Source organism: Pseudophryne corroboree, chromosome 3 (genome assembly GCF_028390025.1).
Source record: "Pseudophryne corroboree isolate aPseCor3 chromosome 3, aPseCor3.hap2, whole genome shotgun sequence".
Lineage (NCBI taxonomy): Eukaryota > Metazoa > Chordata > Amphibia > Anura > Myobatrachidae > Pseudophryne > Pseudophryne corroboree.
The window spans coordinates 278,773,566-278,801,326 of record NC_086446.1 but is presented as its reverse complement, the minus strand read 5'-3'; the positions used below and the strand labels follow the sequence as shown (position 1 = coordinate 278,801,326).

General features: G+C 49.1%; 1 protein-coding gene across 21 annotated transcripts in view; it reads right to left on the bottom strand.

Annotated features, from left to right (window-relative positions):
• TPD52L2 (TPD52 like 2) overlaps positions 1–27,761 on the bottom strand; it is a 115,569-nt gene that overhangs the window by 38,108 nt on the left and 49,700 nt on the right. For 13 of the 21 annotated variants that reach the window (XM_063959183.1, XM_063959184.1, XM_063959185.1 and 10 more), the window contains 3 exons: positions 26,063–26,211; positions 24,802–24,861; positions 1,282–1,383 (listed from right to left, as the gene is read on the bottom strand). In XM_063959183.1, the coding sequence (XP_063815253.1) occupies positions 1,282–1,383; positions 24,802–24,861; positions 26,063–26,211 (311 nt within the window). Of the gene's footprint in view, positions 1–1,277; positions 1,398–24,801; positions 24,862–26,062; positions 26,212–27,761 lie in introns of those variants that run through there. The other 8 variants (XR_010243710.1, XR_010243709.1, XM_063959188.1 and 5 more) reach the window with 4 other exon arrangements.

The window sequence follows — 27,761 nt, the reverse complement described above, 5'->3', positions numbered from 1 at the left end:
GCCTGCGGTCGATCCCTTTGGAGCTAATGGTGTCCAGTAGCCTAAGAAGCCCAATCCGGCTGCAAGCAGGCGAGTTCGCTTCTTCTCCCCTTAGTCCCTCGCTGCAGTGAGCCTGTTGCCAGCAGGTCTCACTGAAAATAACAAATTCTAAGACTATAACTTTCTAAGAGCTCAGGAGAGCCCCTAGTGTGCATCCAACCTCGGCCGGGCACGAAATCTAACTGAGGCTTGGAGGAGGGTCATAGTGGGAGGAGCCAGTGCACACCAGGTAGTCTAAGATCTTTCTAGAGTGCCCAGCCTCCTTCGGAGCCCGCTATTCCCCATGGTCCTTACGGAGTTCCCAGCATCCACTAGGACGTTAGAGAAAGAGGTGTAAGTTTCCATGTAGCAAATCCCTGTGGGGATTTTTTCCCCTTTTTCTTCTTTAGCAATTGAAAAATATATATGTGGCAGCCGGGTGGTCTTGAGGTTGCCGGTGGCTGGGCTCCCAGCGACCACCATATCGGCACCGGAATCCCGACTGCCGGCATACCGACATCTTTTCTCCCTCTTGGGGGTCCACGACCCCCCTGGAGAGAGAATAGATAGCGTGGCGAGTGCAGCGAGCCTGCAAGGGGCTCATTTGCGCTCGCCCAGCTGTTGGTATGCCGGTGGTCGGGATTCCGGCGCCAGTATGCTGGTCGCCGGGACCCCGACCGCCGGCAAATCATACTACACCCGTGGCAGCCCTCTTGCTATACATGCCAGCACAAGATACTTTTTTCGCTATGTCCAATGAACAGTGGTTTCCCATCCTAGCCAATGGCATCCTGTGTATCATACTGCCAGGGATGTTCAGTCTTTCCAATGTAGAAGACCAACATTTATCACTGGTTTTCAATTATTTTATATATTACAAAATGTCTGTAGGGAGGCCGTAATACACCCTAAAGTGGAGAGAAAAGGTTTTGGGAGAAGCTCTGAAGATAAAATAAAGGTTTAGTGCTGGGAGGAAAAGGCATACAAGGCTCGTGTTATGGGGTTAGAAGAATGATAGGAAGAAGAGGAAGACTGAGCAGAAGGCAAGCTCTGTGAAGAGAGGGACAGAAATGTAAGTACTGGGGAATGACTTGCCCTTGTCTGTATAAGCAACAGAAGGACGTGGTTGAGTGAATATTAAGAACTAATAAGGCATACCAAGAATTGACCATTAGATAAATGTGACAGAGAAGAACTGCTGAACAGAGACACAGGAGTTGCACAGTATCCTCAGACCTTAATGCTGAGTAGGAAATATCTTACCTCATGTCCCCCAGTCTACGAGAAATAGCAGTGCCCACATTAGACAGAGCTGCTGAGGTTTTCTGACCAGCACTTGAGAGCGTCTCTTGAGTCTTCTTGTAGCTGCAATAGACGCACTAAGATTTACATAAACAAGGAGAAATGAAAACCCAGGGACACTTATATATGCACCAAGCAAGGACAGGACAAGCAACTTCTAATATGTCCCACAGACATGAATAGGCATGGGATGCGCAAGTAGGTTATAACCACAGGCATGTTAAGCAAGCTAAGCAGCATGTTATGGTAGGAGCAGCTAGAAAATGGAAAGATGCCATCCTTCACCCGATTACATGCGCACAACACTCCTCAATCTGGGGTTACATACACACAACATTCTTCCATATGTGCACATACTACTCTCATCCTCCCAATCCACACAAATGTTATTTAGTTCTCAAGAGAACTCTAACACAGCTACAAATTCTACACAGACCTGCCTCTCAAGCAGACACTATGGGACTAATGCAGGGTAAAAAACAAAATGTGTGTACAATACTAAAAGAAACATGCTATGCAAAATAGTACATATCACTGCATTGTAGCTTACACAACTGGTATACTACAAGTTATCATAAGAGTGTACTTGTACGTGTCCTATACCAGGTGCAAAAAATAAGAATTTACTCACCGGTAATTCTATTTCTCGTAGTCCGTAGTGGATGCTGGGTACTCCGTAAGGACCATGGGGAATAGACGGGCTCCGCAGGAGACTGGGCACTCTAAAAGAAAGATTAGGTACTATCTGGTGTGCACTGGCTCCTCCCTCTATGCCCCTCCTCCAGACCTCAGTTAGGGAAACTGAGCTGACACTACAAGGAAAGGATTTGGAATCCAGGGTAAGACTCATACCAGCCACACCAATCACACCGTACAACTCGTGATAACTATACCCAGTTAACAGTATGAATAACAACTAAGCCTCACTGAACAGATGGCTCATAACAATAACCCTTTAGTTAAGCAATAACTATATACAAGTATTGCAGAAAATCCGCACTTGGGACGGGCTCCCAGCATCCACTACGGACTAAAAGAAATAGAATTACCGGTGAGTAAATTCTTATTTTCTCTGACGTCCTAGTGGATGCTGGGTACTCCATAAGGACCATGGGGATTATACTAAAGCTCCCAAACGGGCGGGAGCGTGCGGATGACTCTGCAGCACCGAAAGAGTGAACTCAAGGTCCACCTCAGCCAGGGTATCAAACTTGTAGAATTTTGCAAACGTGTTTGATCCCGACCAGGTAGCCGCTCGGCAAAGTTGTAAAGCCGAGACCCCTCGGGCAGCCGCCCAAGAAGAGCCCACCATCCTCGTGGAATGGGCTTTTACTGATTTAGGATGCGTCAGTCCAGCCGCAGAATGAGTCTGCTGAATCGTGCTACAGATCCAGCGAGCAATAGTTTGCTTAGAAGCAGGAGCACCCAGCTTGTTGGGTGCATGCAGGATAAACAGCGAGTCAGTTTTTCTGACCCTAGCCGTCCTGGAAACATATATTTTCAGGGCCCGGACTACGTCCAGCAACTTGGAATCCTCCAAGTCCCGAGTAGCCGCAGGCACCACAATAGGTTGGTTCAAATGAAACGCTGATACCACCTTAGGGAGAAATTGGGGACGAGTCCTCAATTCTGCCCTGTCCATATGGAAGATCAGATAGGGGCTTTTACAGGACAAAGCCGCCAATTCTGACACACGCCTAGCCGAAGCCAAGGCCAAAAGCATGACCACATTCCACGTGAGATATTTCAACTCCACGGTCTGAAGTGGCTCAAACCAATGTGATTTTAGGAAATCCAACACAACGTTGAGATCCCAAGGTGCCACTGGAGGCACAAAAGGGGGCTGAATATGCAGCACTCCCTTAACAAACGTCTGAACTTCAGGCAGTGAAGCCAGTTCTTTTTGAAAGAAAATAGACAGGGCCGAAAACTGGACTTTAATGGATCCCAATTTTAGGCCCATAGTCACTCCTGACTGTAGGAAGTGCAGAAATCGACCCAGCTGAAATTCTTCTGTTGGGGCCTTCATAGCCTCACACCAAGCAACATATTTTCGCCATATGCGGTGATAATGTTTTGCTGTCACATCCTTCCTAGCTTTTATCAACGTAGGAATGACTTCAACCGGAATGCCCTTTTCCATCAGGATCCGGCGTTCAACCGCCATGCCGTCAAACGCAGCCGCGGTAAGTCTTGGAACAGACAGGGCCCCTGCTGTAGCAGGTCCTGTCTGAAAGGCAGAGGCCAAGGGTCCTCTGAGATCATTTCTTGTAGTTCCGGGTACCAAGTCCTTCTTGGCCAATCCGGAACGATGAGTATAGTTCTTACTCCTCTCTTTCTTATTATCCTCAGTACCTTTGGTATGAGAGGAAGAGGAGGGAACACATAAACCGACTGGTACACCCACGGTGTCACTAGAGCGTCCACAGCGATCGCCTGAGGGTCCCTTGACCTGGCGCAATATCTTTTTAGCTTTTTGTTGAGGCGGGACGCCATCATGTCCACCTGTGGCCTTTCCTAACGATTTACAATCAGCTGGAAGACTTCTGGATGAAGTCCCCACTCTCCCGGGTGGAGGTCGTGCCTGCTGAGGAAGTCTGCTTTCCAGTTGTCCACTCTCGGAATGAACACTGCCGACAGTGCTATCACGTGATTTTCCGCCCATCGGAGAATCCTTGTGGCTTCTGCCATCGCCATCCTGCTTCTTGTGCCGCCCTGTCGGTTTACATGGGAGACCGCCGTGATGTTGTCTGACTGAATCAGCACCGGCTGGTTTTGAAGCAGGGGTTTTGCCTGACTTAGGGCATTGTAAATGGCCCTTAGTTCCAGAATATTTATGTGTAGGGAAGCCTCCTGACTCGACCATTGTCCTTGGAAGTTTCTTCCCTGAGTGACTGCCCCCCAACCTCGGAGGCTTGCATCCGTGGTCACCAGGACCCAGTCCTGTATGCCGAATCTGCGGCCCTCGAGAAGATGAGCACTCTGCAGCCACCACAGCAGAGACACCCTGGCCCTCGGGGACAGGGTGATCAGCCGATGCATCTGAAGATGCGATCCGGACCACTTGTCTAACAGATCCCACTGAAAGATCCTTGCATGGAACCTGCCGAATGGAATTGCCTCGTAAGAAGCTACCATCTTTCCCAGGACTCGCGTGCAGTGATGCACCGATACCTGTTGCGGTTTTAGGAGGTCTCTGACCAGAGATGACAACTCCTTGGCCTTCTCCTCCGGGAGAAACACCTTCTTCTGTTCTGTGTCCAGAATCATACCCAGGAACAGCAGACGCGTCGTAGGAACCAGCTGCGACTTTGGGATATTCAGAATCCAGCCGTGCTGCTGTAGCACTTCCTGAGATAGTGCTACTCCGACCAACAACTGCTCCCTGGACCTCGCCTTTATAAGGAGATCGTCCAAGTACTTCTTTCGAAGGAGTATCATCATTTCGGCCATTACTTTGGTAAATACCCTCGGTGCCGTGGACAGACCAAACGGCAACGTCTGGAATTGGTAATGGCAGTCCTGTACCACAAAACGGAGGTACACCTGGTGAGGTGGGTAAATGGGGACATGCAGGTAAGCATCCTTGATGTCCAGTGATACCATGTAATCCCCCTCTTCCAGGCTTGCAATAACCGCCATGAGCGATTCCATTTTGAACTTGAACTTCCTTATATAATTGTTCAAGGATTTCAAATTTAGAATGGGTCTCACCGAACCGTCTGGTTTCGGTACCACAAACATTGTGGAATAGTAACCCCGTCCCTGTTGAAGGAGGGGAACTTTGATTATCACCTGCTGGAGGTACAGCTTGTGAATTGCCGCCAGTACTACCTCCCTGTCATGGGGAGTAGCTGGCAAGGCTGATTTGAGGTAACGGCGAGGGGGAGACGTCTCGAACTCCAGCTTGTATCCCTGAGATACCACTTGTAGAACCCAGAGATCCACCTGTGAGCGAACCCACTGGTCGCTGAAGTTCCGGAGACGGGCCCCCACCGCACCTGGCTCCACATGTGGAGCCCCAGCGTCATGCGGTGGACTTAGTGGAAGCAGGGGAGGATTTTTGTTCTTGGGAACTGGCTGTATGGTGCAGCTTTTTCCCTCTACCCCTGCCTCTGGGCAGAAAGGACGCGCCTCTAACCCGCTTGCCTTTCTGAGGCCGAAAGGACTGTACTTGATAATACGGTGCTTTCTTAGGCTGTGATGGAACCTGATGTAAAAAAGTCGACTTCCCAGCTGTTGCTGTGGATACGAGGTCCGAAAGACCGTCCCCAAACAATTCCTCACCCTTATAAGGCAAAATTTCCATGTGCCTTTTAGAATCAGCATCACCTGTCCACTGCCGAGTCCATAATACTCTCCTGGCAGAAATGGACATTGCATTGATTCTAGATGCCAGCAGGCAAATGTCCCTCGGTGCATCTCTCATATATAAGACTACGTCTTTAATATGCTCTATGGTTAGCAATATAGTATCCCTGTCAAGGGAATCAATGTTATCAGACAGGGAATCAGACCACGCTGCTGCAGCACTACACATCCATGCTGAAGCAATAGCAGGTCTCAGTATAGTACCTGAGTGTGTATACACAGACTTCAGGATAGCCTCCTGCTTTCTATCTGCAGGCTCCTTTAAGGCGGCCGTCTCCTGAGAAGGCAGTGCCACCTTTTTTGATAAGCGTGTGAGCGCCTTGTCCACCTTAGGGGATGTCTCCCAGCGTAACCTATCCGTTGGCGGGAAAGGGTACGCCATTAGTAACCGCTTAGAAATTACTAGTTTCTTATCTGGGGAACCCCACGCTTCTTCACACAATTCATTTAACTCATCAGATGGGGGAAAAGTCACTGGCTGCTTTTTCTCCCCAAACATAATACCCTCTTTTGTGGTAACCGGATTAATGTCAGAAATGTGCAACACATTTTTCATTGCCGTAATCATGCATCGGATGGCCCTAGTGGATTGTATATTTGTCTCATCCTCGTCGACACTGGAGTCAGACTCCGTGTCGACATCTGTGTCTGCCATCTGAGGTAGCGGGCGTTTTTGAGCCCCTGACGGCCTCTGAGATGCCTGGGCAGGCGCGGGTGAGATGCCGGCTGTCCCAAAGCTGCGTCATCGAACCTTTTATGTAAGGAGTTGACACTGTCGGTTAATACCTTCCACATATCCATCCACTCAGGTGTCGGCCCCGCAGGGGGCGACATCACACTTATCGGCAACTGCTCCGCCTCCACGTAAGCGTCCTCATCAAACATGTCGACACAGCCGTACCGACACACCGCACACAAACACACACACACACACACACGGAATGCTCTGACTGAGGACAGGACCCCACAAAGTCCTTTGGGGAGACAGAGAGAGAGTATGCCAGCACACACCACAGCGCTATATAAACAGGGATTTACACTAACAAAAGTGAATTTTCCCTATAGCTGCTTAATATACTCAGTTTGCGCCTAAATTTAGTGCCCCCCCTCTCTTTTTTACCCTTTGAGCCTGGAAACTACAGGGGAGAGCCTGGGGAGTTGTCTTCCAGCGGAGCTGTGAAGAGAAAATGGCGCCGGTGTGCTGAGGGAGATAGCCCCGCCCCCTTCTCGGCGGACTTTTCCCGATTTTTATATACTTTTATGGCGGGGGATTATGCACATATACAGTTTATTAGACTGTATTATGTGCTTTTTGCCATGTAAGGTACTCTAATTGCTGCCCAGGGCGCCCCCCCCAGCGCCCTGCACCCATCAGTGACCGGAGTGTGTGGTGTGCATAGGGAGCAATGGCGCACAGCTGCAGTGCTGTGCGCTATCTTAATGAAGACCGAAGTCTTCAGCCGCCGATTTCCTCTGGTTTCTTCCGTCTTCTGGCTCTGCAAGGGGGACGGCGGCGCGGCTCCAGGAACGGACGATCGAGGTCGGGCCCTGTGTTCGATCCCTCTGGAGCTAATGGTGTCCAGTAGCCTAGAAGCACAAGCTAGCTGCAAGCAGGTAGGTTTGCTTCTCTCCCTAAGTCCCACGTAGCAGTGAGTCTGTTGCCAGCAGATCTCACTGAAAATAAAAAACCTAACAAATACTTTCTTTCCTAAAAGCTCAGGAGAGCCCCTAGTGTGCAACCAGCTCGAGCCGGGCACAGATTCTAACGGAGGTCTGGAGGAGGGGCATAGAGGGAGGAGCCAGTGCACACCAGATAGTACCTAATCTTTCTTTTAGAGTGCCCAGTCTCCTGCGGAGCCCGTCTATTCCCCATGGTCCTTACGGAGTACCCAGCATCCACTAGGACGTCATAGAAATAGGATTTTAGTACCTACCGGTAAATCCTTTTCTCCTAGTCCGTAGAGGATGCTGGGGACTCCAAAAGGACCATGGGGTATAGACGGATCCGCAGGAGCTTGGGCACACTATAAAGACTTAAACTGGGTGTGAACTGGCTCCTCCCTCTATGCCTCTCCTCCAGACCCCAGTCAGAAAACTGTGCCCAGGAGAGATGGACATTTCGAGGAAAGAATTTATAAGTTAAACACAGTGAGTGTTATACCAGCTCACACCACGAACATACCGCAAGACATGGCCTTCAACAGAATACCAGTCCACGATATGAAAAACATACAGCCACATGCTGAGAGAATATGTAACACAACCTGTGTGTCAACCCAACCAATAATAAGAAACCACATGCCAAGGCATGAACAACGTCAGCAATAGCCTGAAAGATAATACCACAAAGTGCCAGCAAAACCAATACCTGCAGACACAGTACGCACCGGGACGTGAGCCCAGCATCCTCTATGGACTAGGAGAAAAGGATTTACCGGTAGGTACTAAAATCCTATTTTCTCTTACGTCCTAGAGGATGCTGGGGACTCCAAAAGGACCATGGGGTCTATACCAAAGCTCCAGAACGGGCGGGAGAGTGCGGACGACTCTGCAGCACCGATTGAGTAAACATGAGGTCCCCATTAGCCAGGGTATCAAACTTGTAGAGCTCAGCAAAGGTGTTTGAAACCCGACCAAGTAGCCTGCTCGGCAAAGGCAACCTGCCAAGATACCTCGGGCATCTGCCCAAGAAGAGCCCATCTACCTAATAGAATAGGTCTCCCCCAACTTCGGTCACAGCCATCCAGCCATAAACTAGCACGCCGAACCATATCACATATCCGGCGTGTAACAGAGTGCAGAGACGCAGGCGCCCCAAGCACGCTGGGATCATACCAGACAAATAGAGTCTCTGTTACCCCAAACTAAGCCCAATTGGTGACATAAATCTTCAGAACCCTGACTACATCGAATGACGTAGAATCAACCAATGCTGAAGTCACCACAGACATCAAAAAAGGCAGGTTTTCGATAAACACCGAAGACCCTATTCTGTAGAATCACTAACCGAGTTCTAATTCTATCCACTCGGAAAAAGAACAAGGGCTCTTGTGAAACAAAGCCGCTACTTCCGACAATCGCCTTGCGGTCGGCCAAAATGCAAAAGCATGACCACTCTCCAAGAGAGAAATTTCAACACAACCTTCAGTAAAGGTTCCAATCAGTGAAACACCAGAAACGCAATACTACGTCAAAATCCCACTGTGCCCATGGGACACAAATGGAGATTGGATGTGTAGTACTCCTTTCCCGAAAGTCGGAACTTCCGGAAAGGTAGCCAATACAAGTTTATAAGGCCAAAACTGCCCTAAAACGGAGCCAAACTTTAGGCTTGCATCCACACCTGCTTGCAAAGAATGGAAAAGACCGACTCAGCTGAAAATCTTCCGCAGGAACTTTCTCAGATTCACACTAAGACACATATTTGCGCCAAAAACGGTGGCAAGATTTCGTCGATACTTCTTTTTTAGCCTAAAGAAGGGTGGAAATGACCACACTGGGAATACCCATTCGGACTAAGATATGTCGTTCAACCGCCATGCCGCCAAACGCAGCCGCGGTAAGTCCTGATACACGCCCCAATCTTGATGTAAAAGTTCCTCCCTTAGAGGAAGAGGCCCGTGATCTTCTATGAATAAATCTTGAAGAACAGGATACCAAGCCCTCCTTGGCTAGAGCGGAACAATGAGGATCGCCGGAACCTCTGACCCTCCGACGTTTATCACCGTCAGCAGAATGAAAGCGGATGGAACACATAAACCAACTAAAAACACCCAAGGTGTCACAAGGGCGTCCACTGCTACAGCTTGAATGTCCCTCAACCTGGAACCATATTCCTGAGATCACATTTTGAGGCGAGACGTCAATATGCCCAAATGAGGCATTCCTCAAAGACTTGTCACTTCTGTGAAACTTCTTGATGACGAGAGTATTTCTCCCGGATGTAGAGCGTGTCTGTAGAGGAAATCTATTTCTCCGTCATTAACATCCGGAACGAAGACTGCTAATAATAAGAATTTACTCACCGGTAATTCTATTTCTCGTAGTCCGTAGTGGATGCTGGGAACTCCGTAAGGACCATGGGGAATAGCGGGCTCCGAAGGAGGCTGGGCACTCTAAAAAGATTTATGACTACCTGGTGTGCACTGGCTCCTCCCACTATGACCCTCCTCCAAGCCTCAGTTAGGACACTGTGCCCGGACAAGCAGACATAATAAGGAAGGATTTAGAATCCCGGGTAAGACTCTTACCAGCCACACCAATCACACCGTACAACTTGTGATACTATACCCAGTTTGACAGTATGAAAACAACTGAGCCTCTCAACAGATGGCTCAACAATAACCCTTTAGTTAACAATAACTATTTACAAGTATTGCAGACAATCCGCACTTGGGATGGGCGCCCAGCATCCACTACGGACTACGAGAAATAGAATTACCGGTGAGTAAATTCTTATTTTCTCTAACGTCCTAGTGGATGCTGGGAACTCCGTAAGGACCATGGGGATTATACCAAAGCTCCCAAACGGGCGGGAGAGTGCGGATGACTCTGTAGCACCGAATGAGAGAACTCCAGGTCCTCCTCAGCCAGGGTATCAAATTTGTAGAATTTTGCAAACGTGTTTGCCCCTGACCAAGTAGCTGCTCGGCAAAGTTGTAAAGCCGAGACCCCTCGGGCAGCCGCCCAAGATGAGCCCACCTTCCTTGTGGAATGGGCATTTACAGATTTTGGCTGTGGTATGCCTGCCACAGAATGTGCAAGCTGAATTGTACTACAAATCCAGCGAGCAATAGACTGCTTAGAAGCAGGAGCACCCAGCTTGTTGGGTGCATACAGGATAAACTGTTTCTGACTCCAGCCGTCCTGGAAACATATATTTTCAGGGCCCTGACAACGTCTAGCAACTTGGAGTCCTCCAATTCACTAGTAGCCGCCGGCACCACAATAGGCTGGTTCAGGTGAAACGCTGACACCACCTTAGGAAGAAATTGGGGACGAGTCCTCAATTCTGCGCTATCCATATGGAAAATCAGATAAGGGCTTTTACATGATAAAGCCACCAATTCTGACACTCGCCTGGCTGAAGCCAAGGCCAATAACATGACCACTTTCCACGTGAGATATTTTAGATCCACGGTTTTTAGTGGCTCAAACCAATGTGATTTTAAGAAAAACTCAACACCACGTTGAGATCCCAAGGTGCCACAGGGGGCACAAACGGGGGCTGAATATGCAGCACTCCTTTCACAATGTCTGAACTTCAGGTACTGAAGCTAATTCTTTTTGAAAGAAAATCGACAGAGCCGAGATCTGTACTTTAATGGAGCCTAGACTCAGGCCCATATTCACTCCTGCTTGCAGGAAATGTAGAAATCGACCTAGTGGAAATTCCTCTGTTGGGGCCTTTTTGGCCTCGCACCATGCAACATATTTCCGCCACATGCGGTGATAATGCTTTGCCATAACATCTTTCCTGGCTTTAATAAGCGCAGGAATGACTTCTTCCGGAATACCCTTTTCCTTCAGGATCCGGCGCTCAAACGCCATGCCGTCAAACGCAGCCGCGGTAAGTCATGGAACAGACAGGGCCCCTGCTGAAGCAGGTCCTGTCTGAGCGGCAGAGGCCATGGGTCCTCTGATATCATTTCCTGAAGTTCCGGGTACCAAGCCCTTCTTGGCCAATCCGGAACCACGAGTATCGTTCTTACTCCTCGCCATCTTATTATTCTTAGTACCTTTGGTATGAGAGGCAGAGTAGGGAACACATAAACCGACTGGTACACCCACGGTGTCACTAGAGCGTCCACAGCTATCGCCTGAGGGTCCCTTGACCTGGCGCAATATCTCTTTAGCTTTTTGTTGAGGCGGGACGCCATCATGTCCACCTGTGGCCTTTCCCAACGGTTTACCAACAGCAGGAAGACTTCTGGATGAAGTCCCCACTCTCCCGGGTGTAGGTCGTGTCTGCTGAGGAAGTCTGCTTCCCAGTTGTCCACTCCCGGAATGAACACTGCTGACAGTGCTAGTACGTGATTTTCCGCCCATCGGAGAATCCTTGTGGCTTCTGCCATTGCCATCCTGCTTCTTGTGCCGCCCTGTCGGGTCACATGGGCGACTGCCGTGATGTTGTCTGACTGTATCAGTACCGGCTGGTTTTGAAGCAGGGGTCTTGCCTGACTTAGGGCATTGTAAATGGCCCTCAGTTCCAGAATTTATATGTAGGGAAGTCTCCTGACTTGACCATAGGCCCTGGAAGTTTTTTCCCTGTGTGACTGCTCCCCAGCCTTGAAGGCTGGCATCCGTGGTCACCAGGACCCAGTCCTGTATGCCGAAACTGCGGCCCACTAGAAGATGAGCACCCTGCATCCACCACAGTAGAGACACCCTGGTCCTTGGAGACAGGGTTATCATTTGATGCATTTGAGAATGCGATCCCGACCACTGATCTAAGAGGTCTCACTGGAAGGTCCTCGCATGGAACCTGCCGAATGGAATTGCTTCGTATGAAGCCACCATTTTTCCCAGGACTCGTGTGCAACGATGCACCGATACCCTTTTTGGTTTTAGGAGGTCTCTGACTAGAGATGACAGCTCCTTGGCTTTCTCCTGCGGGAGAAACTTTTTTCTGTTCTGTGTCCAAAATCATCCCCAGGAACAGTAAGCGAGTGGAAGGAACCAGCTGTGACTTTGGAATGTTCAGAATCCAGCCATGCTGTTGTAGCACCTCCTGAGATAGTGCTACTCCGACCAGTAACTGCTCCCTGGACCTTGCCTTTATAAGGAGATCGTCCAAGTATGGGATAAATAAAAACTCCCTTTTTTTTTTTTTTTGAAGGAGTATCATCATTTCCGCCATTACCTTGGTAAACACCCTCGGTGCCGTGGACAGTCCAAACGGTAGTGTCTGGAATTGGTAATGGCAATCCTGTACCACAATCTGAGGTACTCCTGGTGAGGAAGGTAAATAGGGACATGCAGGTAAGCATCCTTGATGTCCAGGGATACCATGTAATCCCCCTCGTCCAGGCTTGCAATAACCGCCCTGAGCGATTTTATCTTGAACTTTGTTATGTAAGTGTTCAAGGATTTCCATTTTAAAATGGGTCTCACCGAACCGGCTGGTTTCGGTACCACAAACAGTGTGGAATAGTAACCCCGTCCTTGTTGAAGTAGGGGCACCTTGACTATCACCTGCTGGGAATACAGCTTGTGAATTGCCTCTAGCACAGCCTCCCTGCCTGAGGGAGTTGTCGGCAAGGCAGATTTGAGTAAACGGCAGGGGGGAGACGCCTCGACTTCCAGCTTGTACCCCTGAGATACTACTTGAAGGATCCAGGGAACCACCTGTGAGCGAGCCCACTGATCGCTGAAATTTTTGAGGCGGCCCCCCACCGTACCTGGCTACGCCTGTGGAGCCCCCGCGTCATGCGGTGGACTCAGAGGAAGCAGGGGAAGAATTTTGATTCTGGGAACTGGCTGCTGGTGCAGCTTTTTCCCTCTTCCCTCGTTTGACCCGCCTGCTTTTTTTGAAGCCAAAAGGACTGTACCTGATAATACAGTGCGTTTCTTAGGCTGTGAGGAAACCTGAGGTAAAATATTTTCATCCCAGCTGTTGCTGTGGATACGAGGTCCCAGAGACCATCCCCAACCAATTCCTCACCCTTATAAGGCTCTATGTGCCTTTTAAAGTCAGCATCACCTGTCCAGTGTCGGGTCTCCAATACCCTCCTGACAGAATGGACATTGCAATAATTTAGGATGCCAACCGGCAAAATATTCCTCTGTGCATCCCTCATATATAAGACGACGTCTTATGTTCGCAAAATAGTATCCCTGTTTGAAAGGGGTACAGACCACGCTGCAGGTCTCAGTCTAGTACCTGAGTGTGTAATTACAGACTTCAGGATAGCCTCCTGCTATTTATCAGCAGGTACCTTCAAAGTGGCCGTATCCTAAGACGGCAGTGCCACCTTGACAAACGTGTGAGCGCCTTATCCACCCTAGGGGATATCTCCCAGCGTAACTTATCCTCTGGCGGGAAAGGGTACGCCATCAGTAACTTGTTAGAAATTACCAGTTTCTTATCGGGGAAACCCACGCTTTTTCACACTTCATTCACTCATTTGATGGGGGAACAAAACACTGCCTGCTTTTTCTCCCCACACATAAAACCCTTTGTTTTTAGTGGTACTTGGGTTAATGTCAGAAATGTGTAACACATTTTATATTGCCGGGATCATGTAACGGATGTTCCTAGTGGATTGTGTATATGTCTCAACCTCGTCGACACTGGAGTCAGACTCCGTGTCGACATCTGTGTCTGCCATCTGAGGGAGCGGGCGTTTTTGAGCCCCTGATGGCCTTTGAGACGCCTGGGCAGGCGCGGGCTGAGAAGCCGGCTGTCCCATAGCTGTTACGTCATCCAGCCTTTTATGTAAGGAGTTGACACTGTCGGTTAATACCTTCCACCTATCCATCCACTCTGGTGTCGGCCCCACAAGGGGCGACATCTAATTTATCGGCATCTGCTCCGCCTCCACATAAGTCTCCTCATCAAACATGTCGACACAGCCGTACCGACACACCGCACACACACAAGGAATGCTCCAATGAGGACAGGACCCACAAAAGCCCTTTGGGGGGACAGAGTGAGAGTATGCCAGCACACACCAGAGCGCTATATAATGCAGGGACTAACTGAGTTATGTCCCCTATAGCTGCTTTTATATAATTTATACTGCGCCTAAATTTAGTGCCCCCCCTCTCTGTTTTAACCCTGTTCTGTAGTGTAGACTGCAGGGGAGAGCCAGGGAGCTTCCCTCCAACGGAGCTGTGAGGGAAAAATGGCGCCAGTGTGCTGAGGAGATAGGCTCCGCCCCTTTTCCGCTGACTTTTCTCCCGCATTTTTATGGTATCTGGCAGGGGTTAATATACATCCATATAGCCCTGGGGGTTATATGTGATGTATTTTTGCCAGCCAAGGTGTTTATATTGCTGCTCAGGGCGCCCCCCCCCCAGCGCCCTGCACCCTCAGTGACCGGAGTGTGTGGTGTGCATGAGGAGCAATGGCGCACAGCTGCAGTGCTGTGCGCTACCTTGGTGAAGACTGATGTCTTCTGCCGCCGTTTTTCCGGACCTCTTCTTGCTTCTGGCTCTGTAAGGGGGACGGCGGCGCGGCTCCGGGACCGAACACCAAGGACTGGGCCTGCGGTCGATCCCTCTGGAGCTAATGGTGTCCAGTAGCCTAAGAAGCCCAATCCGGCTGCAAGCAGGCGAGTTCGCTTCTTCTCCCCTTAGTCCCTCGCTGCAGTGAGCCTGTTGCCAGCAGGTCTCACTGAAAATAAAAAACCTAAATCTATACTTTCTTTCTAAGGGCTCAGGAGAGCCCCTAGTGTGCATCCAACCTCGGCCGGGCACAAGATCTAACTGAGGCTTGGAGGAGGGTCATAGTGGGAGGAGCCAGTGCACACCAGGTAGTCATAAATCTTTCCAGAGTGCCCAGCCTCCTTCGGAGCCCGCTATTCCCCATGGTCCTTACGGAGTTCCCAGCATCCACTAGGACGTTAGAGAAAATAAGAATTTACTTACCGATAATTCTATTTCTCGTAGTCCGTAGTGGATGCTGGGGACTCCGTCAGGACCATGGGGAATAGCGTCTCCGCAGGAGACAGGGCACAAAAGTAAAAGCTTTAGGATGAGGTGGTGTGCACTGGCTCCTCCCCCTATGACCCTCCTCCAAGCCTCAGTTAGGATACTGTGCCCGGACGAGCGTACACAATAAGGAAGGATTTTGAATCCCGGGTAAGACTCATACCAGCCACACCAATCACACTGTACAACCTGTGATCTGAACCCAGTTAACAGCATGATAACAGCGGAGCCTCTGAAAAGATGGCTCACAACAATAATAACCCGATTTTTGTAACAATAACTGTGTACAAGTATTGCAGACAATCCGCACTTGGGATGGGCGCCCAGCATCCACTACGGACTACGAGAAATAGAATTATCGGTAAGTAAATTCTTATTTTCTCTGACGTCCTAAGTGGATGCTGGGGACTCCGTCAGGACCATGGGGATTATACCAAAGCTCCCAAACGGGCGGGAGAGTGCGGATGACTCTGCAGCACCGAGTGAGAGAACTCCAGGTCCTCCTCAGCCAGGGTGTGCCCCTGACCAAGTACCTGACCAAGTAGCAGCTCGGCAAAGTTGTAAAGCCGAGACCCCTCGGGCAGCCGCCCAAGATGAGCCCACCTTCCTTGTGGAATGGGCATTTACATATTTTGGCTGTGGCAGGCCTGCCACAGAATGTGCAAGCTGAATTGTACTACACATCCAACTAGCAATCGTCTGCTTAGAAGCAAGAGCATCCAGTTTGTTGGGTGCATACAGGATAACAGCAAGTCAGTTTTCCTGACTCCAGCCGTCCTGGAAACCTATATTTTCAGGGCCCTGACAACATCTAGCAACTTGGAGTCCTCCAAGTCCCTAGTAGCCGCAGGTACCACAATAAGCTGGTTCAGGTGAAACGCTGACACCACCTTAGGGAGAAACTGGGGACGAGTCCGCAGCTCTGCCCTGTCCGAATGGACAATCAGATATGGGCTTTTGTGAGACAAAGCCGCCAATTCTGACACTCGCCTGGCCGAGGCCAGGGCCAACATCATGGTCACTTTCCATGTGAGATATTTCAAATCCACAGATTTGAGCGGTTTAAACCAATGTGATTTGAGGAATCCCAGAACTACGTTGAGATCCCACAGTGCCACTGGAGGCACAAAAGGGGGTTGTATATGCAGTACTCCCTTGACAAACTTCTGGACTTCAGGAACTGAAGCCAATTCTTTCTGGAAGAAAATCGACAGGGCCGAAATTTGAACCTTAATGGACCCCAATTTGAGGCCCATAGACACTCCTGTTTGCAGGAAATGCAGGAATCGACCGAGTTGAAATTTCTTCGTGAGGCCTTCCTGGCCTCACACCACGCAACATATTTTCGCCACATGTGGTGATAATGTTGTGCGGTCACCTCCTTCCTGGCTTTGACCAGGGTAGGAATGACCTCTTCCGGAATGCCTTTTTCCCTTAGGATCCGGCGTTCAAACGCCATGCCGTCAAACGCAGCCGCGGTAAGTCTTGGAACAGACATGGTACTTGCTGAAGCAAGTCCCTTCTTAGCGGCAGAGGCCATGAGTCCTCTGTGAGCATCTCTTGAAGTTCCGGGTACCAAGTCCTTCTTGGCCAATCCGGAGCCACGAGTATAGTTCTTACTCCTCTACGTCTTATAATTCTCAGTACCTTAGGTATGAGAAGCAGAGGAGGGAACACATACTCCGACTGGTACACCCACGGTGTTACCAGAACGTCCACAGCTATTGCCTGAGGGTCTCTTGACCTGGCGCAATACCTGTCCAGTTTTTTGTTCAGGCGGGACGCCATCATGTCCACCTTTGGTCTTTCCCAACGGTTCACAATCATGTGGAAGACTTCCCGATGAAGTCCCCACTCTCCCGGGTGGAGGTCGTGCTGAGGAAGTCTGCTTCCCAGTTGTCCACTCCCGGAATGAACACTGCTGACAGTGCTATCACATGATTTTCCGCCCAGCGAAGAATCCTTGCAGTTTCTGCCATTGCCCTCCTGCTTCTTGTGCCGCCCTGTCTGTTTACGTGGGCGACTGCCGTGATGTTGTCCCACTGGATCAATACCGGCTGACCTTGAAGCAGAGGTCTTGCTAAGCTTAGAGCATTGTAAATTGCTCTTAGCTCCAGTATATTTATGTGGAGAGAAGTCTCCAGACTTGATCACACTCCCTGGAAATTTTTTCCTTGTGTGACTGCTCCCCAGCCTTTCAGGCTGGCATCCGTGGTCACCAGGACCCAGTCCTGAATGCCGAATCTGTGGCCCTTTAGTAGATGAGCACTCTGCAGCCACCACAGAAGAGACACCCTTGTCCTTGGAGACAGGGTTATCCGCTGATGCATCTGAAGATGCGATCCGGACCATTTTTCCAGCAGATCCCACTGAAAAGTTCTTGCGTGAAATCTGCCGAATGGAATCGCTTCGTAAGAAGCCACCATTTTTCCCAGGACCCTTGTGCAATGATGCACTGACACTTTTCCTGGTTTTAGGAGGTTCCTGACTAGCTCGGATAACTCCCTGGCTTTCTCCTCCGGGAGAAACACCTTTTTCTGGACTGTGTCCAGAATCATCCCTAGGAACAGCAGACGTGTCGTCGGAGACAGCTGCGATTTTGGAATATTTAGAATCCACCCGTGCTGTCGTAGAACTACTTGAGATAGTGCTACTCCGACCTCCAACTGTTCTCTGGACCTTGCCCTTATCAGGAGATCGTCCATTTTCTTTGAAGAAGAATCATCATTTCGGCCATTACCTTGGTAAAGACCCGGGGTGCCGTGGACAATCCAAACGGCAGCGTCTGAAACTGATAGTGACAGTTTTGTACCACTAACCTGAGGTACCCTTGGTGAGAAGGGCAAATTGGGACATGGAGGTAAGCATCCTTGATGTCCAGGGACACCATATAGTCCCCTTCTTCCTGGTTCGCTATCACTGCTCTGAGTGACTCCATCTTGATTTGAACCTTTGTATGTAAGTGTTCAAATATTTCAGATTTAGAATAGGTCTCACCGAGCCGTCTGGCTTCAGTACCACAATATAGTGTGGAATAATACCCCTTTCCTTGTTGTAGGAGGGGTACTTTGATTATCACCTGCTGGGAATACAGCTTGTGAATTGTTTCCAATACTGCCTCCCTGTCGGAGGGAGACGTTGGTAAAGCAGACTTCAGGAACCTGCGAGGGGGAGACGTCTCGAATTTCCAATCTGTACCCCTGGGATACTACTTGTAGGATCCAGGGGTCCACTTGCGAGTGAGCCCACTGCGCGCTGAAACTCTTGAGACGACCCCCCACCGCACCTGAGTCCGCTTGTACGGCCCCAGCGTCATGCTGAGGACTTGGCAAAAGCGGTGGAGGGCTTCTGTTCCTGGGAATGGGCTGCCTGCTGCAGTCTTCTTCCCTTTCCTCTATCCCTGGGCAGATATGACTGGCCTTTTTCCTGCTTGCCCTTATGGGGACGAAAGGACTGAGGCTGAAAAGACGGTGTCTTTTTCTGCTGAGATGTGACTTGGGGTAAAAAAAAAGGTGGATTTTCCAGCTGTTGCCGTGGCCACCAGGTCCGATGGACCGACCCCAAATAACTCCTCCCCTTTATACGGCAATACTTCCATGTGCCGTTTGGAATCTGCATCACCTGACCACTGTCGTGTCCATAAACATCTTCTGGCAGATATGGACATCGCACTTACTCTTGATGCCAGAGTGCAAATATCCCTCTGTGCATCTCGCATATATAGAAATGCATCCTTTAAATGCTCTATAGTCAATAAAATACTGTCCCTGTCAAGGGTATCAATATTTTCAGTCAGGGAATCCGACCAAGCCACCCCAGCGCTGCACATCCAGGCTGAGGTGATCGCTGGTCGCAGTATAACACCAGTATGTGTGTATATACTTTTTAGGATATTTTCCAGCCTCCTATCAGCTGGCTCCTTGAGGGCGGCCGTATCTGGAGACGGTAACGCCACTTGTTTTGATAAGCGTGTGAGCGCCTTATCCACCCTAAGGGTTGTTTCCCAACGCGCCCTAACTTCTGGCGGGAAACTTCATTTAATTTATCTGATTCAGGAAAAACTACAGGTAGTTTTTTCACACCCCACATAATACCCTCTTTTGTGGTACTTGTAGTATCAGAAATATGCAACACCTCCTTCATTGCCCTTAACATGTAACGTGTGGCCCAAATGGAAAATACGTTTGTTTCTTCACCGTCGACACTGGAGTCAGTGTCCGTGTCTGTGTCGACCGACTGAGGTAAATGGGCGTTTTAAAGCCCCTGACGGTGTTTGAGACGCCTGGACAGGTACTAATTGGTTTGCCGGCCGTCTCATGTCGTCAACCGACCTAGCAGCGTGTTGACATTATCACGTAATTTCCTAAATAAGCCATCCATTCAGGTGTCGACTCCCTAGAGAGTGACATCACCATTACAGGCAATTGCTCCGCCTCCTCACCAACATCGTCCTCATACATGTCGACACACACGTACCGACACACAGCACACACACAGGGAATGCTCTGATAGAGGACAGGACCCCACTAGCCCTTTGGGGAGACAGAGGGAGAGTTTGCCAGCACACACCAAAACGCTATATTATACAGGGACAACCTTATATAAGTGTTTTCCCTTATAGCATCGTAATATATAATAATATCGCCAAATAAGTGCCCCCCCTCTCTGTTTTAACCCTGTTTCTGTAGTGCAGTGCAGGGGAGAGCCTGGGAGCCTTCCTAGCAGCGGAGCTGTGTAGGAAAATGGCGCTGTGTGCTGAGGAGAATAGGCCCCGCCCCCTTTTCGGCGGGCTTCTTCTCCCGTTTTTCTGACAACCTGGCAGGGGTTAAATACATCCATATAGCCCCAGGGGCTATATGTGATGTATTTTTAGCTAGTATAGGTACTTTCATTGCTGCCCAGGGCGCCCCCCCAAGCGCCCTGCACCCTCAGTGACCGTTGGTGTGAAGTGTGCTGAGAGCAATGGCGCACAGCTGCAGTGCTGTGCGCTACCTCATGAAGACTGAGAAGTCTTCAGCCGCCGATTTCTGGACCTCTTCTCTCTTCAGCATCTGCAAGGGGGTCGGCGGCGCGGCTCCGGTGACCCATCCAGGCTGTACCTGTGATCGTCCCTCTGGAGCTAGTGTCCAGTAGCCTAAGAAGCCAATCCATCCTGCACGCAGGTGAGTTCACTTCTTCTCCCCTAAGTCCCTCGTTGCAGTGAGCCTGTTGCCAGCAGGACTCACTGAAAATAAAAAACCTAACAAAACTTTTACTCTAAGCAGCTCTTTAGGAGAGCCACCTAGATTGCACCCTTCTCGGCCGGGCACAAAAACCTAACTGAGGCTTGGAGGAGGGTCATAGGGGGAGGAGCCAGTGCACACCACCTGATCCTAAAGCTTTTACTTTTGTGCCCTGTCTCCTGCGGAGCCGCTATTCCCCATGGTCCTGACGGAGTCCCCAGCATCCACTTAGGACGTCAGAGAAATAACGTTAACCAGTCTTTCCACCCAGCAGAAAACTATTTCAGCTTTTGCCGTCGCCGCTTTACCTTCTTGTTCCGTCCCAGCGACTTACATACGCCACAGCTGTCAAGACATCTGACAGAATTAACACGGGTAGATCCCGAAGAATATGTTCGTTGCAACAACTCTTAATTCAAGAAACTTATTGTAGACAAGCTACCCAGCTTGACCTTTTCCTCTGGAAACATTCCCATGTAAGGACTGCTCCCCAGCCTCAGAGATCTGCATACATGTACACCAGTATCTAATCCTGGAACCCAAACCTTCGTCCCTCCAGGAGGTGAGAAGTGAGCAGAGACCTCTGAAGGGATATCCTGGCCATTAGATATATATTCCGGTTCCTGTGCCGGTGAAACACGGACCACATTCCCAACAGTTACCGTGAAATCATTCTGGCCTTTAACCTGCTCACCAAAAAAGGCCTCCCAGGCCGCACCCAACTTCTTCAACAATGGAACACACTGATGAAGTGGCACTGCCAATCGGATCCGACTCAGGATCCTCCGACTTCTTCCCACCGGAAAACACAAAGCCTCCACCGTTCCGTATCAACTCTGACACCACCTCCGACATCTGGGTCGTTGGGGACAACCGCCCTTCCGTGTGTTGAAGAACAGTCAGAGAGAAAACACGATTTGCACCACTTTTTTCTTGACCTCGCCTCGATCAGGCGAACATCTCAGTACAGAATAACAATGGCTCTTACTATTGAAAGAAAGCCATCATACTACTATCACTCCAGTGAAAAAAGCAAAGACAATCCTGGCTTTCCCTCCAGATAATGTGAATGCGTAGAATAACGCAGGTAAACTTTTTTTTTTTTTTTTTTTTAAACCGGGACAGGAGGACAATTCCCGAACCTGGCACAGCTCTGTATAGCGTCACGTACTACCTCCCCTACCAGAAGGGCAACGGCAATATCCAATAGAAAATCAGAGAGGTGCAACATCTGTAACTCCAGAATGTCCCCCTTTGGAATCCATAAATAACTCGCCGGTCCTAGTCTATTCCCAGACTAAGTGGAAGTAGTAACTGAGTCCTCACCGTAGCAGGGACACGCCATATAGACTCCGCGACATGCAGTGTATGTGGCAAAACAGAACCGACATCCTCTTCTGCGAACCTAATACGGCTGCAGAACTCTTACCTTTTCTCCTTCCACAGATTGTACAGAAAAGGAAAAAAGAGCTGAATTTAACCGATTTAAATGATCGCATCCCACAAAAGAAGGCATCACCAATCGCTGTGAGGGAAACTAACTCCCGAAGTTAGACTTACCAGGAATATCCCCCGATTGACTGAACTGACCCATTCCCCCAAATAGCGGGACACCGTCCCAGGGAAAAAGTCCAGTAATTCTCTGAGTCAGCCTCAGCATTCCCTGGCCACACTTCTTGTATACGTACGGCAGCCTGCCGCAATGTTATAAAGAAGAACCAACTTGAGGAACCTCCCCTGTCTCTTTAGGGCAAATTTATCTGATGTCTTACCGAAAGAAACACTCCCTCATGTGCATGCAATGTAAATAAGCCCACAGCATAGAAATATAAAATCACTTAGCTTTCCTGTATACGATCCTTTGAGATAGGGCCCCGTGTCGACCAGGCATTGACCATCACAGTATTCTATCCGTGACGGGAAAAGAATAAACCCTTGGACGTCTGGAGAGGGTGTGAGTCACGGCCGACCTAGAGCTTTATCAACAGAGCGACCAGCACATGAGAAAGAATACTATTACTTCAGTATTCATTATAAATCCTAATATGAATATACATATTGTAATACACATATACACACATATCCTAATTATATATATATACACACACACACACACAACATACATATAAACGGATTGTCCGGGGCCTTCAGGTCCCCCGTGACATTAATGTGTTCTGAACGTGTATAACCATGTACTGAAAAGCCCCAGTTGTGGATCTACCATGAAACAATATAGTCGACAGAAAACCCTAGTATTCGTCGACAGCGGGGATTAGTAACTAGGCAAAATTTTATTCTTGCGACCCCAAGGGGACCGAGGGAAGTATACTTATTTACACCCGGTGAAAAAGTTGGTGCCGACAGGGCCACCCACATACTACTGCGCCTCCCATATAGTATTTACTTTTCACAAGTATACCACTACCGACCTGATCAAATACCCACATACGTCGGCGATGCCGACAGTGAACCCCATAGGTGTTTATGACAGAACACTCACGCCTGTCGACACAAGTGAACTAAAGTGGGTATAACTGACAGGGAGCACACATAAAATACACACAAGCATGAGTTCATACCATCTCTGAATTAACTAGTGTTATAAAAGTCCAAATAACAAAAAAAACCTGTGCCCCCCCCTTTGGCGGGGACAGAGAGAAAACGGCGCTGACCCCAGTGTGTGTGAGGGCTAAGCTCCGCCCCCCTCGGCGCGCTCTAGCCCTTTATCTTAAATATGCAGCCTGGGACTCGTATATAGTGTAAATACACTATATACCCTCTGAAACTGCCGTTCAGGGCACCCCCCCTGCGCCCTGCACCCAAGTAAAACGTTCGTGTGTGGGAGCACCGGTGCGGCGCGCGACCGCCGCTATGACTGGCGGTATCGCATGTGGCGCCCGGGGCCCATCAATAAACTGTAGATATATATATATATATGCTGCCCAGGGCGCCCCAGGCGCCCTACACCCATAGAAGCCGGCGGCGGGGGAGGAATGGCGCGCAGTGCGCTATAACGTGCTGGCGGGGTCCGGGACACGGAGCCCCGGCAGCGCCAATGTAAAGCATTTCAGGCCGTAACAAAACTGTAACTTGCTGCCCAGGGCGCTTCCCCCCCCCAGCGCCCTGCACCCGTGTATGCCGGCGGCGGGGGATCAATGGCGCGTAGCGCGCTAAAACATGCTGGCGGGGGAATGATACACGGTGCTCAGGCACCGAAAATGTTTTCAAAGCCAGTCTTATTAAAACAACAGTAACCTGCCACCCGGGGCATCCTCCCCCCCCCCCCCCAGCGCCCTGCACCCTGTGAGTGCCGTTGGTGTGTGGGAGCATGGCGCGCAGCGCGACCGCTGTACCTCCGTTACTGAAGTCTTCTGTCTTCTAATACTCACCTGGCTTCTTTCTTCTGGCTTCTGTGAGGGGTTTGACGGCGCGGGTCCGGGAACAAGCAGCTAGGCGAACCAAGTGATCGAACCCTCTGGAGCTAATGGTGTCCAGTAGCCGAGAAGCAGAGCCTTTGAACTAAGAAGAAGTAGGTCCTGCTTCTCTCCCCTCACTCCCACGCTGCAGGGAGCCTGTAGCCAGCAGGTCTACCTGAAAATAAAAAACCTAACATAAAGTATTTTGAAAAACTCAGTAGAGCTCCCCTAGTGTGTGTCCAGTCACTCCTGGGCACAAAGTCTAACTGGGGTCTGGAGGAGGGACATAGAGGGAGGAGCCAGTTCACACCCAGTTTAAGTCTTTATAGTGTGCCCAAGCTCCTGCGGATCCGTCTATACCCCATGGTCCTTTTGGAGTCCCCAGCATCCTCTAGGACGTAAGAGAAATATATTTCTCCTAAAAGGCACACACATGCTCGCTGGCTGGTCTGCCTGGACCACGCGTGAACACGCTGTTATTGAGTGCTGCCTACATTAGAACATCCCATCTAACCACCGTTCAGCCCCTCCAATCATAAGTGTAGCTACAATCAAAATGCATTTGCCTCTGCAGTCTCACATGGCATGCATGCAATTCACACATGATAATCTATGCAAACTAGTATCTGCCCAAACCTGCACGAGTCCCATGATGTTTACAACTCATCATCACTACTCTCTCAGGCCACAGTCATATAGGTAATGTATAGGTACCATTCACAGAAAAAGCACTGTATTAATACACTTCAATCTCACTTTCAATATGAGTTTTGCACCCCCGCCAGTAAGCTAGGAGATCTATAGTTTCAGAGACTCACACATCAGACTGCGTCACTTTCTCGTTCCACTCTCCAAGTTTCTCTGTGGTTTTTACGTAACTGTAACAAGATTAACACCAGGTTCTTAATGAGAGAGATGTTTTAACTCTTGTCCCTCTTACATCAAGCAAGTGGTGAACGGAGTGTCACTTTATTGAGAAAAAAAAAAACATTTCCCATAGCATACTGCAGATGCCATGACCTACTGAATTGCTATTGATGCATCCAGGGAAAATAAGCCTTGAATATCTAATGCCAAAATTTGCATCCCTAATGTGTAATGCAGAACTTGTCATCCCCAGTACACAGGGGACAAACTTTTACTCCCTACGTCCAGAGGGAATAAACCTGGTATTCTAGGGGAAAGTGCAGGCAGCATTATTCTGATACACCTAACACTAGGTGCCCGTACAGATGTGTCCACATACATCTTTGCTATATCCCCCCATGTATGGAACGGATTTGCATGCCATAGACTCAGAGATTTAGCCATGCCTTGTGATTTTTCTTAATTTGCTTCTTTAATATGTTACTTTATACCTATTCTATTATGGTAAACAAAAATGTTAAAATGCATCCACTCGCTACTCGTGAAAACCGCTTAGCCGTGTTTTGCATGTTGTGCCAAATTGAGCAAAATAGGAAAGATGTAAGTGGACACATCTGCTATTTCACTATTGGCCGCATGGGCAGCTTGACTTTTTATATCTCTGCCAACTGAGTGTAGCATGTTATGCCAGCGCTTGGGATCCTGGCACCGGGATCCTGACCGCCAGCATGCAGGCAGCGGGGTGAGCATAAAAGAGCCCCTTGCAGGCACAGTGGCGCGCTACATGTGCCACGCCATTTATTCTCTCTCCAGGGGTGTCATGGACACCCCCAAGAGGGAGAATAGTTGTCGGTATGTCAGCTGCCGGGATTCCGGCGTCGGTATGGTGAGCGCCGGGATCCCGACAGCCGGCATATCAAATGCCTCACCTGACAACTACAGGCAGGGCTTTTGGAGCTCTACAGACAGCAGATCGGGACAACTATTTTACCCAATGTTAAGTTCAGCTGGACAAACTCAAAGAAGGAAGGATCATTATACTCATCAGCATCAGACATCTGCCTTGCCTTTAGGACCACAAATATAATACTTGCATGGTATGCACAGGAATGAAATGAGTGCTTGGTGCAAGGTACATTACATCTAAAAATGAGTGGAAATGGAAAAGGAACAAGTTTAGAATATGCATCCCTGCCCAGGACCAGAACTCACGCAGTGGACATTTGAACCTCCTGCAAACCCTTGGAAAGGTTGATCTTCAGTTGATTGAGAGGTGTCTGGCCAAGCTTTCTCTTAAGTTCTGCAGCATGACGTTCCTTGGCAGCAAGAACTTGGCGCAGGGTATGAACCTCCTCCTCCACCTATTATATTGAAAAAAACATTTAAATTAACACACAGCAGATGTCGCGTCATGGAGAGATGCACATTCCTTTAAACATAATACACTCAGAGATGAATAATCCACCCAATAACAACTCGAGATCCCTTGTCATGATTTTAGAAGATTTAACACCGCTAAATACACCAACAAAAACCCGATGTATTGGTAAGACACGAGTGCAGTCTTTTATATGAACTGTATGTCTGGCCTTTTGTCTTGAGTTGATCCAGACCAGGCAATACTGCCACTGTGTGTACGTGTAGGCAACATGCAAGGTTACAAAAAGGTGTACTGTTGATTTTACGAACTAAAACACAGTGTACATTTTTTTTTAGAGTAGTACAGCAGACAGTAAAAAATGCATAACTACAAATGAAATAAGAGAAAACTAAATGTGCTGATGAGAACATGCCCCAAAATGCGGTACTCTGTGGACAGACCAGGTCTATAAATCTGCTATTCTATGGACGGTACAAGCCTATAAATCACAATTATGCTGCTCCTTGGACAGAATACACATTTGCAGTAAAAAAAGGCTAAAGAGAGACCCCCAAATGCTTTTCTATGCAGAGAACAGAGAAGCACATCTACAAGGCCATGGATCTTCTCATCCACTGCTTCTCCGGGGACCGGGGGCATAAGTTCATCCCAGTTGCCTGGAGGCAAGATGGAGTTTGGTACCCCCCCCCCCCAAAAAAAATAAATAAGATTTTAAACCTACCAGTAAATCTTTTTCTCGTAGTCCGTAGAGCAGGGCTGGCCAAACCGGTCCTCGAGATCTACCAGCAGTTCACATTTTCCAGACCACCTAGCTGGTGCACAGGTGTAGTCATTACTAATTAAGATGTGCTGCATTCATTCCTAACTGACAATTCTACAGCTCTCCAGGAGGTCTGGAAAATATGCACTGTTGGTAGATCTCGAGGACCGGTTTGGCCAGCCCTGCCGTAGAGGATGCTGGGGACTCCGTAAGGACCATGGGTATAGACGGGCTCCGCAGGAGACATGGGCACTTTAAGAAAGACTTTAGGTCTGGGTGTGCACTGGCTCCTACCTCTATGCCCCTCCTCTAGACCTCAGTTAGAGAAACTGTGCCCAGAGGAGACGGACAGTACGAGGAAAGGATTTTTGTTAATCCAAGGGCAAGATTCATACCAGCCACACCAATCACACCGTATAACTTGTGTATCTATTAAACAGTTAACAGTATGAAAAAACAACGTAGCATCAGTCCAACCTGATGAAACTATAACATAACCCTTATGTAAGCAAAACTATATACAAGTCTCGCAGAAGTAGTCCGCACTTGGGACGGGCGCCCAGCATCCTCTACGGACTACGAGAAAAAGATTTACCGGTAGGTTTAAAATCTTATTTTCTCTAACGTCCTAGAGGATGCTGGGGACTCCGTAAGGTCCATGGGGATTATACCAAAGCTCCCAAACGGGTGGGAGAGTGCGGATGACTCTGCAGCACCGAATGAGCAAACCTTAGGTCCTCCTCAGCCAGGGTATCAAACTTATAGAACTT